The sequence below is a fragment of the Tachyglossus aculeatus genome, chromosome X1, assembly GCF_015852505.1.
Source record: "Tachyglossus aculeatus isolate mTacAcu1 chromosome X1, mTacAcu1.pri, whole genome shotgun sequence".
NCBI lineage: Eukaryota > Metazoa > Chordata > Mammalia > Monotremata > Tachyglossidae > Tachyglossus > Tachyglossus aculeatus.
This window is the reverse complement of record NC_052101.1, coordinates 55007849-55023357: the sequence shown is the minus strand read 5'-3', so window position 1 is coordinate 55023357 and position 15509 is coordinate 55007849. Positions and strand designations below refer to the sequence as shown.

The 15509-nt window shown below is 44.4% G+C and overlaps 1 protein-coding gene across 1 annotated transcript in view; it reads left to right on the top strand.

Annotated features, from left to right (window-relative positions):
• CX1H3orf20 (chromosome X1 C3orf20 homolog) overlaps positions 1-15509 on the top strand; it is a 108577-nt gene that overhangs the window by 27047 nt on the left and 66021 nt on the right. Inside the window, exons 11-12 of the mRNA XM_038740191.1 lie at positions 1326-1446; positions 1795-1926. Of these exons, the coding sequence (XP_038596119.1) occupies positions 1326-1446; positions 1795-1926 (253 nt within the window). The remainder of the gene's footprint in view (positions 1-1325; positions 1447-1794; positions 1927-15509) is intronic.

Genomic DNA, 15509 nt, shown 5'->3' with positions numbered 1-15509 from the left:
CAGAACCACCTGAAATCTGAATGGTGCCTCCTTCTAAATGTGTGCTTGAAGCAATGGAACTCTGAATCATTCTCACACTCTACGAATGTGGGGCCCCAAACTGCAACTGTGTGCTGAAAGAGCCCATTATTATTAATCATGTATTGAGCACTTACTGTATGCTTGGGAAAGTACAATATAACATCAAACCCATTCCCTGCCCACCCATGTAAAAGAAAGTGAGGCCTGGGCAAGTCTCCGGGCAAGAAAATGAAAAAGGAGGAGACCGATCATTTGATCAATCTTATTCATTGAGCACTTACTGTGTGCTTGGGAGAGCACAAGAGCATTCTCTTCCAACTTCCCATATAGGGGAAGATTGCTACTCTAGAGCTGAATATCTGATGTCAGGATCACTAGTAACTTTGTAGAGAAGTTAAACTTTGGGAATCTTTTTTTAAAAAAAAATAAACAGCATCATGCAACACATCTTCTGGCTCATGACTAGAGCCAGCCTTGGAAACTGGGATAACCAATGATGGTTGAGGTTATGAAAATGAGCCTTCAATCACATGGCTGCATAGTAAATTGATCAATCTGTGGTATTTATTGAGGCTTATTTTGTGTAGAGCCTTGTACTAAGCACTTGGGAGAGTACGATTGAGTTAAACATAATACCTGCCCTCAAGGAACTTAAATGGCGTAGTCATGAGACACTGGAAATTAGGCTCATTTCATTCTAGATGTTGGAAGCAGATTCAGGATCAAGGTTCCCAGTGACTTCAGTAAGTTAAAAAAAAAGTGAACCAATGGCAGCAGATTCTATCAATAAATGGGATTTATTGAGCATTTAATATGTGCAGAGCACTGTACTAAGCACTTGGGAGAATACAAAGAATACAACAGAATTAGCCAACTCATTCTGTAAGCTCAGTGTGGGCAGGGAACCGTGTCTACCAACTCTGTTGTACGCTCCCAAGCACATAGTACAGTGCTCCGCACACATTAAGTGCTCAATACATACTATTGGTTGATTGACAGAATAAATTAGCCAAGGGCAAATGCATGACAGGATACTTAGGAATGCCAAACACAATTCTCAAGCACAAGTTGAAGAATGACAGCAGAGTTGGTTCGAGGCTCTTGCTTTGGGATTAGGCCTCCTGGAAAGTGATTTTTCCAAACGCTCCAAGGGAGCCAAGTCAGGGAAAGAAAGAGATCACTGCTAAAGTCTGGAGAGATACTCCAGCTGAGGGGTGTCATACTTGAGTAAGACCTGGAGTCTGATCAAACTTCCTCCCTTAGCCCATGTAGTAAGAGCTTGTTAATTCCTGTTTTTCGCCCAGCTTTCCATTTGCGGTGATGATGGATTTCGAAGGAGGGACTGCAAGGGATAGTTATGGACAAGTGACCCACTCATGGAACTGGGCTTCCAAAATGCACACTTTGCAGACTTTGAAGTTTCAGGTATGAGGGCTAAGAGCCCCTGCTCTCTGGCCATAGTGCCAAGGTGTTTTTTGTCTGGTCCTGGGAGGTTTTCTCAGTCAATCAAGGGTATGGGATTGAGCATGGAAGCTTCCATTGCAGAGTTATCCCCCAGCTATCCTCGTCCCTATCCCAGATTATTTCACAACTTTCTGGGCCCCACAGCTCTAAATGGATCTGGGGCTTGGAGGCAGACAGGAGGGTAAGAATAACTCAAAGGGCACTGTGCACCTGAACGGAGCAATGGGAGATTCTCGCTGGGCAGTAAAACAGGAAGGAGGGTGGGGGGTGAAAAACCAGGGCCTTAATTCTGTGAATGTTATTCTGTAGCTGAATGAACAGCTGACGCTGAGAGTCCTCAATCAAAAAAGCATGACTCTGACCTTTAAGTGCCTGGGAGAATCTGTGACTCTGTCTTTGTCAGCAACAGATTGCCCTCACGGAGTCTCTCTGGAAAAGCAGGTAAGGCATTATCTTCTTAGTAGATTACTGAGAGGTCCTTCTGTTAGCTAATCGGCCAAAGTGCCTTATTCCCAGGGAAAGAAGACAAAACAGAAACAGATTACCATTCCATGAGTAAGCCCTAACCATCCCACTCATGCCATCTCACCCGATCCTTTACTGTTATAGGTATCTGTTTATTTTATCTATTCACTTCTGCCAATTTATGTGTATTGCTTTCATTTTTTTTAGTGATATTTGTTGAGCATTTACTTTGTGCCAGGCACTGTACTAAGCACTGGGGTAGATAAAGTTAATAAGGTTGGACAAAGTCCCTGTTGCACATAGGGCTCGCAGTCTTAATCCCCATTTTACAGATGAGGTAATTGAGGCACAAAGAAATAAAGTGACTTCCCCAAATCACACAGCAGACAAGTGGTGGAGCTGGGATTAGAACCTAGGTCCTTCTGACTCCCGGGCCCACGCTCTCTCACTAGGCCACACTGCTTCTCCATGCTGCTTTTCTTGTTCACTCTGTGGAACATTCTTCATTGTGTGTCTACAATCTTCTCATTAGATTATAAAGTCCTCGAGGGCAGAGGTCATGACTTTCACATCTTTTGAATGTTCCCGAAGGGTCCCTGTGCCCTGCACACAGTAGATTCTGTTCATTCTGATTCAGAGATATAATGCAAAGTAATCCTGTTGTCCTTTTTCCAATTAATTTTTTCAGTGATTTCCAGCTACATAGTTACTATCTTCAACTAGACAAAGTAAAAATTGAAATACAAAAAAGAAAAAAAACCTAAACTTGTCCTGGGATTTCAATTGGTCAACCAGAAAATTATATTTTTGTTGTTCCCATCATTGTCCTTCCTGGTAGATTTATTTTTATTACCATATTATATCACCTTTATTTTACTTCATTATTTTGATCATCAGGCTTGGGTACAGGTCATAAAATCAGAGGCCCAACAGCATTTTTCCATAGATTCTTTGGGTCCACAAATGTCCCCAAGCCTTTTGCAGTATCATAGATGACAAACCTTGGCAGCCGGGACCTGAAGAAGTACAATGCTAATGTGGTAGGTTGGGTTTGACCTTTTGGATCCTGGGCCTGTAGGCCTATGCTGCTGTGCTTGGGAGATTCTCAGGGCCCTCTATAATGCCTGGTACCAATGGAAGAGGGTCACTGCAGTGCTTAGCAGTGAACCCAGAAGCAGCGTGGCTCAGTGGAAAGAGCACAGGCTTTGGAGTCAGAGGTCATGGGTTCGAATCCCAACTCCACCACATGTCTGCTGTGTGACCTTGGGCAAGTCACTTAACTTCTCTGAGCCTCAGCTACCTCATCTGTAAAATGGGGATTAAGACTGTGAGCCCCATGTGGGACAACCTGATCACTTTGTATCCCCCCAAGCGCTTAGAACAGTGCTTTGCACATAGTAAGCGCTTAACAAATGCCAACATTATTATTATTATTATTATTATTCAACATCAAGCCCAATGCAGAAAGATGAACAGCACCTCAGCCCTCTATTCGGCTCTCAGAGATAAGTCAATCAATCAGTGGTATTTATGTGCAGGACATTGTACTAAATGCTTGGGAGAGTACAACATGATAACGTTGGGAGACACATTCCCTGCCCACCAGGACCTTACAGTCTACAGGGGGATACATTAAAATACATGACAGATTGGTACGTAAGTGCTGTGGGGCTGAGGGCAGGGTGAACATCAAGTGCTTAAAAGGGGTACAGATCCAAGCACATAGGTGATGCAGAAGGGAGAGGGAGTAAGGGAAATGAGGGCATAGTCGGGGAACGCCTCTTGGAGGTTGAGATTTTAATAAGACTGTGAAGATGGGAGGGAGTGGTGGTCTGTTGGGTGTGAAGGGAGGAGTTCTAGGCTAGAGGGAGGCCGTGGGTGAGGGATCAGTGACAAGATAGATGCCTTTTGAGGCACAGAGAGCAGGTTGGCATTAAAAGAGCCAAGTGTGCAGGCTTGGTTGGAGTAGGAAATCAGTGAGGTGAGGTAAGGTAGAAGTGGGTGAGCTGACTGAGTGCTTTAAAGCCAATGATGATGATAGTATCGGTATTTGTTAAGTGTTTACTGCGTGCTAAGGACTGTACTAAGTGCTGGGATAAGTACAAGATAATCAGACTGGACTCAGTTCCTGTCCCTTAAGAGGTTCACAGTCTTTGTAGGGGGAAGAACAGATATTGAGTCCCCACTTTACAGATGAGGAAACTGAAGCACAGAGAAGTTGTGACTTTCCCAAGGTCCCTCAGCAGGCAACTGGAAGAGCCAGCTTTAGAACCCAGGTCCTTTGTCCCCCAGGCCAGTGCCCTTTCCACTGTGCCATGCTGCTTTCCTGTCATAAGGAGTTTCTTTTTGATGCAGAGGTGGATGTGCAGTCACTGAAGGTTCTCGAGGAGTGGGAAGAGATGGATTGAATGTTTTTTGAGCACAATGATCCAGGCAGCAGAGTGAAGACTGAAGGCAGGGAAGTCCAAGAGGAGGCTGATGCAGCAGTCAAAGGGGGAAATGATGAACGCTTGGGTCATTGTGGTAGCAGTTTGGATGGAGAGGAAAGGGCAGGTTTTGGAGTTGTCGTGAAGGTAGATAAACTCAGTGCTGGCTTGACCCCTGGGCTGAGAGTCCAAACCAAGACAGGTCAGTAGACACAATTCTTTCCAGAGACACCCTGTTTTGGAGTGGCATCTATTGCTGCTTTTGGTGGACCGCCTAGCAGGCATGGCTCATTTTGGGGTTCAGCTGTGGGTTAAGATCAGGGTGGGCCTGGAGATCCTGGGCCAAATTTGATCATTAAGGAACCCAAATTCCCAAGTCAGCCGCAGGACCTCTTTGACCTTCTGTGGTCCTCCATGCTAGAGACAACCTGAGAACTTGTACCAGAACTGAGGGAAGACTCCAGACCTGCCTCAAAAGCACTCAGGATTCTGAGGCTGGGCCAGAACTGAACCACTTTTCAGGAATTAGGGTGCATTGTCAAGAAGGGAGGGAAACCGAGCAAAATGTGCCCAGTGGTTTGCTTTTTGTCATCTTGTGGATGCTAAAACTTATTAATAATGATAATGGTATCTTTAAGCACAGATTATTTGCCAAGCACTGTACTAAGTGCTGGGGTAACAATAATGACAATAATAATAATAATAATTGTGGTATTTGTTAAGCGTTTACTATGTGCCAGACACTGTACTAAGCACTGGAGTAGATACAAGGTAATTGGGTTGGACACAGTCCCTGTCTCACATAGGGCTCACAGTCTTAATCCCCATTTTACAGATGAGGTAACTAAGACATAGAGAAGTTAAGTGACTTGCCCAAGGTCACACAGCAGTCAAGTGGCAGAGCTGGGATTAGAACCCAGGTCCTTCTGACTTCCAGGCCTGTGCTCTATCCACTAGGCCACGCTGAATAAACAGATTGACCGTAGCCCCTATCCCACATGGAGCTCAGTCTAAAAGGAAAAGAGAACAGATATTTATCCTCGTTTTGAAGATGAGACAACTAAGGACCCAAGAAATTAAGTGAATTGGCCAAGGGCACACAGCAGGCAAGTGGTAGAGCCAGAATTAAACCCAAGTCCCCTGACTCCCTGGCCCCGGGTCTTTCTACTAGGCCTGTCTCACAAGCCCATAACCTTGGCATTATCCTTGACTCATCTCTCTCATTCAATCTGTCACTAAATCCTGTCGGTTCAACTTTCACAACATTGCTAAAATCTGTCCTTTCCTTTCCATTCAAACTACTACCACGTTAATCCAAGCACTTACCCTACTCCTTCTTGCTGACCTCCCTGCCTCCTGTCTCTCCCCACTCAAGCCCATACTTCACTCTACTGCCTGGATCATTTTTCTACAAAGGCATTCAGTTCATGTTTCCCCACTCCTCAAGAATCTCTAGTGGTTGCCTCTATCAAATAGAAACTCCTTACCATAGGCTTGAAAGCACTCGGTCACCTTGCCCCCTCCTACCTTACCTAGCTGCTCTCGTACTACAACCCAGCCCACACACTTCTCTCCTGTACTCACTGTACGTTGATCTCCTCTATGTTGCTGCCAACCTCTCACCCACGTCCTGCCTCTGTCCTGGAATGCCTTCCCTCTTCATATCTGACAATCACTCTCCCCACCTTCAAAGTCCTCCATCTCCTCTAAGAGGGCTTCCCTGACCAAGCCTTCATATTCTCTTCTCCCACTCCCTTCTATGTTGGCCTTGCACTTGGATTTGCTTTCTTTATTCACCCCATCCTCAGCCCCCAGCACTTAGGTACATATCTGTAATTTATTTATTTCTGTTAATATCTGACTCTCCTCCTGAGCAGCATGGCTTAGTGGAAAGAGCATGGGCTTTGGAGTCAGAGGTCATGGGTTCAAATCCCAACTCTGCCAATTGTTGACAGCTGTGTGACTTTGGGCAAGTCATTTAACTTCTCTGTGCCTCAGTTCCCTCATCTGTAAAATGGGGATTAAGACTGTGAGCCCCCCGTGGGACAACTTGATCACCTTGTAACCTCCCCAGCGCTTAGAACAGTGCCTTGCACATAGTAAGTGCTTAATAAATGCCATTATTATTATTATTATTATCATCATTAAGTTCGTTGTAGGCAGGGAACATCGACCAACTCTGTTATAATGTACCCTCCCAAGCACATAATACAGTGCTCTGCACACAGTAAGCACTCAGTAAATACAATTGATGGATGGACTGACTGCTTCTTCTTTCCTCAAGACCTGATCTGAGCCAGCCCAAGAGCATGGGCTGGAGAAAACCACACTGAATAGTGTCCAGGTCTGGGGCCACAGTCCATTCTGACACTTTTTGGGCCTGTTTTCAGGTGTCTCAGTTATCAGTGGTACCTGCCACTTAACATACTGAGCACCAAGGTGCCCCATCAGGGGAGATAAGGTCCATACCAACTCTACTACAGGTTTCAACTTGATTTAATTGAAAAATTGATCTGGTAAAGAAATCTAGATCAAGGTCCCTTGTGGTTTCCCATTCTTCAGACATACCCTTCTCAGTCAGCCATGCCCCTATAGGCATTTCCGCCTATCTGGTGTTCGCTTGTCAGCAAAAGAAAGGTTAAATGTAAGAAAAGCAGTGAAAAATCCGCCCCCCCTTCTTTAAAAATATATGGAACCGTGAACCTTGTTAAATTATCTCCCAAGATTCCCATTAACTTTTGAAGAGGAGCTCATAGAGAAAAAAGGAAAACTGCCTTAAAACAGCCTAGTCTTTTAAGATATGATTTCCTGGATCTTTGCTAAATATTTATATTGAAGATGCACTTTTGAAACAAGTGCACTTCTCAATTAAAATGCTTTATTAGTCTAGAGCCTGGCTGCGTAGGCTGGTTGAGTAGCAGATTTCTCCACATTTTGGTATGAATTGGCCCATCCTTTACAATTTAGAATTAGTCATTGTCCCATTGGCATTTTTTTCTCTGCTTTCAGTTTTTTAAAGACACACAACAGGTACCATATTATAAAATCAATCTGTTTCAACTGAGAAGACCCTTTGCATAATTTAATGCACATCAAAACTGCTTAGAAAGCATTTCAACTGAAGCATGTCTGCTAAATAAATATACAATATTCCCCCCCTCCCCTGTAAAGCCCTCTGCTTTCTGAGGGAGATAATTAAATTCCAGGCATTCCTCTATGTACGGAGAATATTTCCTTTCTGTTTGGCATGGACTTTTTTTTTTTGAAGGGAAACTTTGCTTTGATGTCTCCTTTACTTTCCTGTCGCCGTGGAACAGGATTGAGGATACACTCCTCCTTCAGAATAACTAGTTCAGCAATGGGGCTATTTGGTTGGTCTCCTTCATGGAAAATGTAATTCCTTATCCATAAAACATCAGGGGCAAAGAGAAAGTGGTGAGACAGTGAGAAAGTAGGCAAAAATCCTCAATTTTTTTCCTTCTGCCCTAGAACTTCCAGGAGATCTTGGGTTGAGGGCTTGATAGTGGAAAGAGCCCAGGCTTGGGAGTCAGAGGTCATGGGTTCTAATCCCAGCTCTGCCACTTGTCAGCTTTGTGACTTTGGGCAAGTCTCTTAACTTCTCTTTGCCTCAGTTACCTCAACTATAAAATGGGGATTAAGACTGTAAGCCCCACATGGGACAACCTGATCACCTTGTATCCCCCTAGCACTTAGAACAGTGCTTTGCACATAGTAACTGCTTAACAAATACCATTATTATTATTAGTATAGTGTGAGGGCTTAGTATATATTTGAACAACAGGTCCGGTCTGTAAAATTTTGGTTGCTGATAGACCACATTTGCTTGCAGAAGTTTGCAAGGGTTCAAATTATGAGCCCCATAGGTCATCATCCATAGTGTGCCCCTGAAACTTTCTGCAGCATCTGGGGGTCTCAGCACCCTTCTAAAATCACATCTCCTACAGGGAGCCTCCTCTGATTAATCTCTCATCAAACCATCCCATTTACTCCCTTTCTATCAATCACTAAACAATCAGTGAGTGTTTACTGAGTGCCTTGTTGTCAACTAGAAAGAGCATGGGCTGGAGATCAATCAAGCAATTGTATTTCTTGAGTGCTTACTGTGTTCAGAGCATTGTACTAAGTTCTTGGGAAAGTACACTCTAGCGGAGTTAGTAGACACGTTCCCTGTCCACATTGAGCTTAGAGCCCAGAGGGAGAGATGGACATTAATATAAATTAAATTACAGATACGTACATAAGTTCTTTGGGGCTGAAGGAGGGATTAATAAAGAGTGCAAATCCAAGTAGAAGGGCAATGCAGAAAAGTGGGAGAAAGGGAAATGTGGGCCTAGTAGAGGAAGGCTTCTTGGAGGAGATGTGCCTTCAATAAGGCTTTGAAGATGGGGAGAGTGATTGTCTGGAAAGATGGAAGGCAGAGGAGAAGCCTATGAAAGAGACTGGGAAGGAGTACCCAGAGAGATAAGAGGAGAACCAGGAGAGGACAGTTTTAGTGAAGCAAATGTTGGATAATGTTTCAAGGAGCTGGGTAGTCCACAGTACTGAAGGCAGCTGAGAGGTCTAGGATGATGTGATGAAGTAGCATGGCTTAGTGGAAAGAGCACGGGCTTGGGAGTCAGATGTCATGGGTTCTAATCCCGGCCCCAACACCTATCAGCAGTGTGACTTTGGGCAAGTCACTTAACTTCTCTGTGCCTCAGTTCCCTCATCTGTAAGATGGGGATGAAGACTGTGAGCCCTACGTGGGACAATCTCATCACCTTGTATCCTCCCCAGGGCTTAGAACAGTGCTTTGCACATAGTAAGTGCTTAACAAATGCCATCATTATTATTACTATTATTATTCTCTGTGCCTCAGTTCTCTCATCTATAAAATGGGGATTAAGACTGTGAGCCCCACGTGGGACAATCTGATTACCTCGTATCTACCCCAGCGCTTAGAACAGTGCTTGGCACATAGTAAGTGCTTAACAAATACCATTATTATTATTATTATTAGAGGCCATTGGATTTGTCAAGAAGATCATTGATGACCTTAGAAAGGGCAGTTTCTGTGGAGTGGAGGCCAGAATGCAGGGCATCCAGGAGAGAGCTGGAGGAGAGGAAGTAAAGGCAGTGGGTTTAAAAAACTCTTTTAAGGAATTTGGAAAGGAAAGGTAGGAGGGACATGGGCAATAACTGGAGGGAGCTTTGGGGTCAAGGGATTTTTTTAGGTTGGGGATGCATGAGCGTGTTTTACATCAGTGGGGAAGGAGAGTAAGTGGTTGAAGATGGCTACCTGGGAGGGAAGAAGGAAGGGAGCAAGTGCTTTAGTAAGTTAAGAAGGGATGGGGTAAGAGGTGCTGATGGAGGGCTAGATTTTGAAAGGAGGTGGGAGATCTCCTCTTGAGATACTGCTGGGAAGGATGAAAGAGGGGCAGGAGGAGGGTGGAACTGGATAGACGTAGGGCTTCATTACTTCCAAAACTTCCGCATCATGGAAATACCTGGGTACTCCCACCCCCCCTACCCAGACCTGTAGCACTTAAGTACTACATAAGAACTTCCCTCTAACTGTAATTTATTTTAGTGTCTGTTTCTCCCACTAGATCGTAAGCTCCTTTTGGCATGGATCTTGTCTGTTTACTCCATTGTACCTTCCCAAGTGCTTGGTACAGTGCTCTGCATAGTTAGTGCTCTATAAGTGCTACTGAATGATTGGTTGGTTGAATTTCACGGCAGTCAACTGGGGTTCTAATGCCCCAGGGAAAGAATCCCCCTCTCTAGTACCCTTACCCTCAGTAAGGTTAGGAGATGGGAATGGACTGCTCAGCCCCTGGATTTTCTGTCTATTCCCTAGGTGCTTGGGAACACTGGAGAGTATAGTGGGAGGCAAAATTGGGGTGCCCTATTCAATTTGACTTGGCACTAAGATTCTCCTTGACTGGATCTGAAAATGCCAGTCGGTGCTGATTCATTCAAGAGTCGGGGCCACAATTGTACAACTTTATCAGTTTGTCGCTCCCCCACAAACTGATTTACAGATATGATAATCATGCTGAGAGATTGTACACTATTGGCATGCCTCAGAGGCCTTCAGTAGAGCCAATTTGCCATGGAGCTGGGAAATGGATTGTTCCAGCCAGATGTCAAACAAGGACTCAGTCTTGGTCACCACACAGCTTCCAAATAAGTAGGTGTTTGTCAGCCTTGGTGTCTGGACAATAGTTCTTTTTAGATCATGGCCGTCTTCTCACCCTGTCTACTGAACAGACTGTTCTCTTGCCTCCCTCGGACATTACTAAAACTGATAAAGGGCAGCCGGGTTTCAGCTGGGAGGAGGATGAGGGGGGCTGTGAAATTCAACCAACCAATCATTCAGTAGCATTTATAGAGCACTAACTATTATGTGGACAATGTTGGCTCCTTATGATGAGCCCTGCCCTGAAGAACAGAGTCCCTGTTACTTCTGAGGACAGCCGACTCAGTTGTGCTCAGGGGAGCAATTAGGACGGTGATGACCAGGGTGCAAGTTGGAATTCCCCCCAAAAAGATGATGTGACCCTTTAGATTGGACACCTAATTTGGCTTTTGAACAATAAAGCCATCATTTAACAATCAATCAATAAATGGTATTTATTGAATGCTTACTGTGTGCAGAGCACCGTACTAAGTGCTTGGAAGAGTACAACACAACAGAGTTGGTAGACACTTTCGCTACCCACAAGGAGTGTGCATCTGAACTGCTAAAAGAAAGAGAGAGGGAAAACGAAATGAAAAACAAGGAAAACAGGGAGGAGAAATCAGTCAATCATATTTCATAGCTTTTCATAGATATTTCATAGAGAAGCAGAGTGGCTTAGTGGAAAGAACACGGGCTTGGGAGTCAGAGGTTGTGTCGTGGGTTCTAATCCTGGCTCTGCCACTTATCAGCTGTGTGACTTTGGGCAAGTCACTTAGCTTCTCTGTGCCTCAGTTACCTCATCTGTAAAATGGAGATTAAGACTCTGAGCCCCACCTGGGACAACCTGATTACCTTTTATCTACCCCAGCGCTTAGAACAGTGCTTGGCACATAGTAAGCGCTTAACAAATTCCATCATTATTATTACTATTTATTAAGTGCTCACTGTGTGCAGAGCACTGTGCTAAGTGCTTGGGAGAGTACAATATGAAAGTTGGTAGACATGTTCCCTGCCCACATTCATTCATTCATTGTCATATTTATTGAGCACTTACTGGGTGCTGAGCACTGTACTAAGCGCTTGGGAAGTACAAATCGGCAACATAAAGAGACAGTCCTTACCCAACAACGGGTATCACAGTCTAGAAGTGGGAGACAGACAACAAAACAAAACAAGTAGACAGGTGAGCTTACAGTCTAGAGGGGTAATAGAGAAGGAGAGGGGTGAGAATTCAATTTTTTATTCTGATGGATATTCTGAAGAGGAATAACAGAGAATGGTGATTAGCTGATTTCTTTTTGTGGCCTAATCCTAACAATGAACCCCAAAAGGCCAGCCTGAGAGCATGGGAAAATAAAGAAGAGAAATATGAATCATGATCATACATAGGACCGGCTACTAGTCCAGTGGAAAGAGGTCTGCTCTGGGAATCAAGAGTCCTGTTTCTGCCTGGTGAGGCTCTGCCTTTGGTGGTCAAGATTTTAGACCAAAGAACCACCTGGAATGTTCCACAAGGAGGGCAGGCCAAGCAGGAATCCTGAAAAATAGCCACCCAACTTGGGCAGTGAAGACTGCAGTGGCTACTGAGGTCACTGACTTCAGAGTCATGGTGCCACACCACATCGACACTATGCTGTGGTTACTTTGGTTTAGAATGGGTCCTACATGTAAAAAAATATTTTTGTGCACTTCACAATGTACCCCTGTCTGCCTACTCTGTGCTCTGACGGGACCATGACTGGCCAGGACAAGAGAGTGAGTTGTACCATGAAAACCACTAGCCCTAGAATCAATTTCTTCTCTCAGGTTCTCAGTCCTGAAGTCTCAGGATTGAAATTCATCCGTTATTCCCAGTGAGAGATTCCACCATCAGATCTGGCTGCCATGTATTTGAGTAGTACTAGTAGTTGAGAAGCAGCGTGACTCAGTGGAAAGAGTACAGGCTTGGGAGTCAGAGGTCATGGGTTCTAATTCTGACTGCCACTTGTCTGCTGTGTGACTTTGGGCAAGTCACTTAACTTCTCTGTGCCTTAGTTACCTCATCTGTAAAATGGGGATTAAGACTGTGAGCCCCACGTGGGACAACCTAATCACCTTGTATCCCCCCAGTGCTTAGAACAGTGCACAGTGCTTCGCACATAATAAGTGCTTAAAATACCATCATTATCATTATCATTATTATTACAGTAGTAATAGTAATGGTATTCATTGAATGCCTCCTGTGTACATTGCCCTATACTAAGTGCTTAAGAAGTTTAACAAAAGCACAGACTGTAATCTTGTGGGCAGGAAATATGTCTACCAGCTCTGTGTATTATACTCTCCCAAGTGCTTTATAAGTGCTCTGCACACAGTAAATGCTCAATAAATACAATTGATTAATTGTTTGAAGATTCATTCCCTGACCACAAGAAATATGCACTCTCAGTATTTGTTGAGTGCCTCTTCTATGCACTGCCCTGAACTAAGTGCTTGGAAAGCATAACAAAAGCACAAAATACATTCCTCTAATGAACAAGACTGACAGAAATAATCACAAGCAGAGGAATCAGAATAAATAAAATTGAATGATCAACAGAAGTACACATGTGCACCCTAATGTATATTTGTCTACCAACTGTGTTATACTCTCTCAAATGCTTAGTACAGTGCTCTGCACACAGTAATCATTCAATAAATATAATCGATTGATTGATAGTGCTAGCCTTTTCACTGTGCCTTGATCTTGCCTATCTCACCATCAACCCCTGGCCAATGTCCTGCCTCTGGTCTGGAATGCCCTCCCTCCTCAAATCCACCAATTACTCTCCCCGCACTTCAAAGCCTTATTGAAGGTACATCTCCTCCAAGTCCCCTTCCCAGACTATGCCCCACTTTTCCTCAGCTCCCACTCCCTTCTGTGTCACCCTAACTCCCTCCCTTTGCTCTCTCCCCTGCCCCGCCCCCAGCCCCACAACGCTTATGTACATATCTGTAATTTTATTTATTTGTATTGATGTCCGTCTCTCCTCCTCTAGACTGTGAACTCGTTGTGAGCAGGGAGTGTCACTGTTTATTGTTGTATTGCTCTTTCCCAAGTGCTTAGTGCAGTGCTTGGCACACATTAAGTGCTTAATAAATGCAATTGGATGAATGAATAAATGAATGAATGTCCCACAAAGGAGCTCACAGTTTTAATCCCCATTTAACAGATGAGGTAACTGATATCCAGAGAAGTAAAATGACTTGCTCAAGGAAGACAAATGGTGGAGCTGGGATCAGAACCCAGGTCCTTCTGGCTCCCAGGTCCGTGCTCTATCCACTAGGCCTTGCTGCTGCAGAACCACTTAGTCCAGTGCTCTGCACACAGTCATCACTCAATAGATACCATTGATTGATTGATTTAGCCTCTTCACTGGTCTTCATGCCTCTAGTCTTTCCCCACTTCAGTACATACCTCACTCTGCTGCCATGGTCATTTTTCTTCATTTTTCTTAAATGGCATTCTGTGCCTATCTCCCCAGTCCTCAAAAACTACCGATGGATATCCATTCCTCTCTGCATCAAGCAGGAATTCCTGACTTGATTTTTAAAGCACTCAATCAGCTCTCTCCCACTCCTTTCCACTCTTTTGCCCATTACACCCAGCTTGCCTGCTTTGGTCCTATCAAGATAATCTCCTCATTGTGCCTTGTTCACATCTCTCCACTATCGATGTCTTCTCATGCCCTTCTCCAGAACTTCAACTCCTTCCCCCTTCAAATCCACCATCTTCATAGCCCTTCTGAAATTACATCTCCTTATACTGTAAAGTACGGTCTGATTAATTTCTCTTCCTCCCAGTAGGTTATGTCCCTCCACCTACCACTGCTATACTTCTGCACCAACTACACACTTGAATACTCCTAACCACCTGCAGCACTTGTGTACATATTGACTTGGCCTACTATTTAAGCATTAACTCATCCATTTCTCCTCCCTCTGATCTGTAAATTATTTCAGTGCCTGTCTTCCCCTCCTCTAGATTATAAACTTCTTACAGGCAGGGATCATGAGTACTAACTCTATTGTACTCTCCCAAACACTTAAGGGTGCTGATAACTAGTCAGAGAAGACATATTGGAAGAGGTGGAATTTTAAGAAGGATTGAGAGGTTGGGAGGACTGAGGTCTGTAAGGTTTTTTGTCAGGTTTTTTCCAGGCCCAGCAGACAAGGCGAGCAAGGGGTCAGTAGCGGCTACAGCCAGGAGGTGGATTTGCGAGGAGCAGCGAGTTTGAGCACAGCAGCAGCAGGCAAGGCGAGCTGATTAGTGAATTGGGGAGAGCCTTGAAGTCACCTGCAAGGAGATAGGCAAAGGGGAAGAAGCCATTCAAGAGAAAGATAAGTTAAGGATAGCTATAAAGGAGGAGAAGAGGGTGGGAGCCCATGTTTTTAAAAGATGAGAGGGGATGGGGTCAGAGGTGCAGGGAATAAGGTCAGAGGGGATGAAGTGTTACAGAGCTGGCAGGAAGGAAGAGATAAACGAAGAGCAGCTAGGTGAGTGATGAGAAGGTGATGGAGGGACACTGGGAAATTCATGCCTGATGGCTTCTGTTTTACTGATGGAGTAGTAGTTGGGTATTAGCAGGTCCAGATGTGGTGCAGTACTTGAAACCACTAAATTGAATCCTTATCCAGGAGTGAGATGAGGGTAACTAGTCCCCAATGTAGCTGTCGCAGGACAGAAACGCTGTAAGAGGACCTGGAGTGAAAATTTCCCAATTCATAACCCAGATTGGGTTCTCAATCATAGAGTGACTTTTGAGAAGTCAAGCCACTGCTCCGTGGGCCTTTAAAGCAGAATTGAATTACCCCAATATCTTGGGAGAATGAGTCACTGAGACCCTGACCTGAGACATGGCTCTCCACTGGAAGTGTATTATTCATTCATTCATTCATTCACTGAATCATATTTATTGAGCGCTTACTGT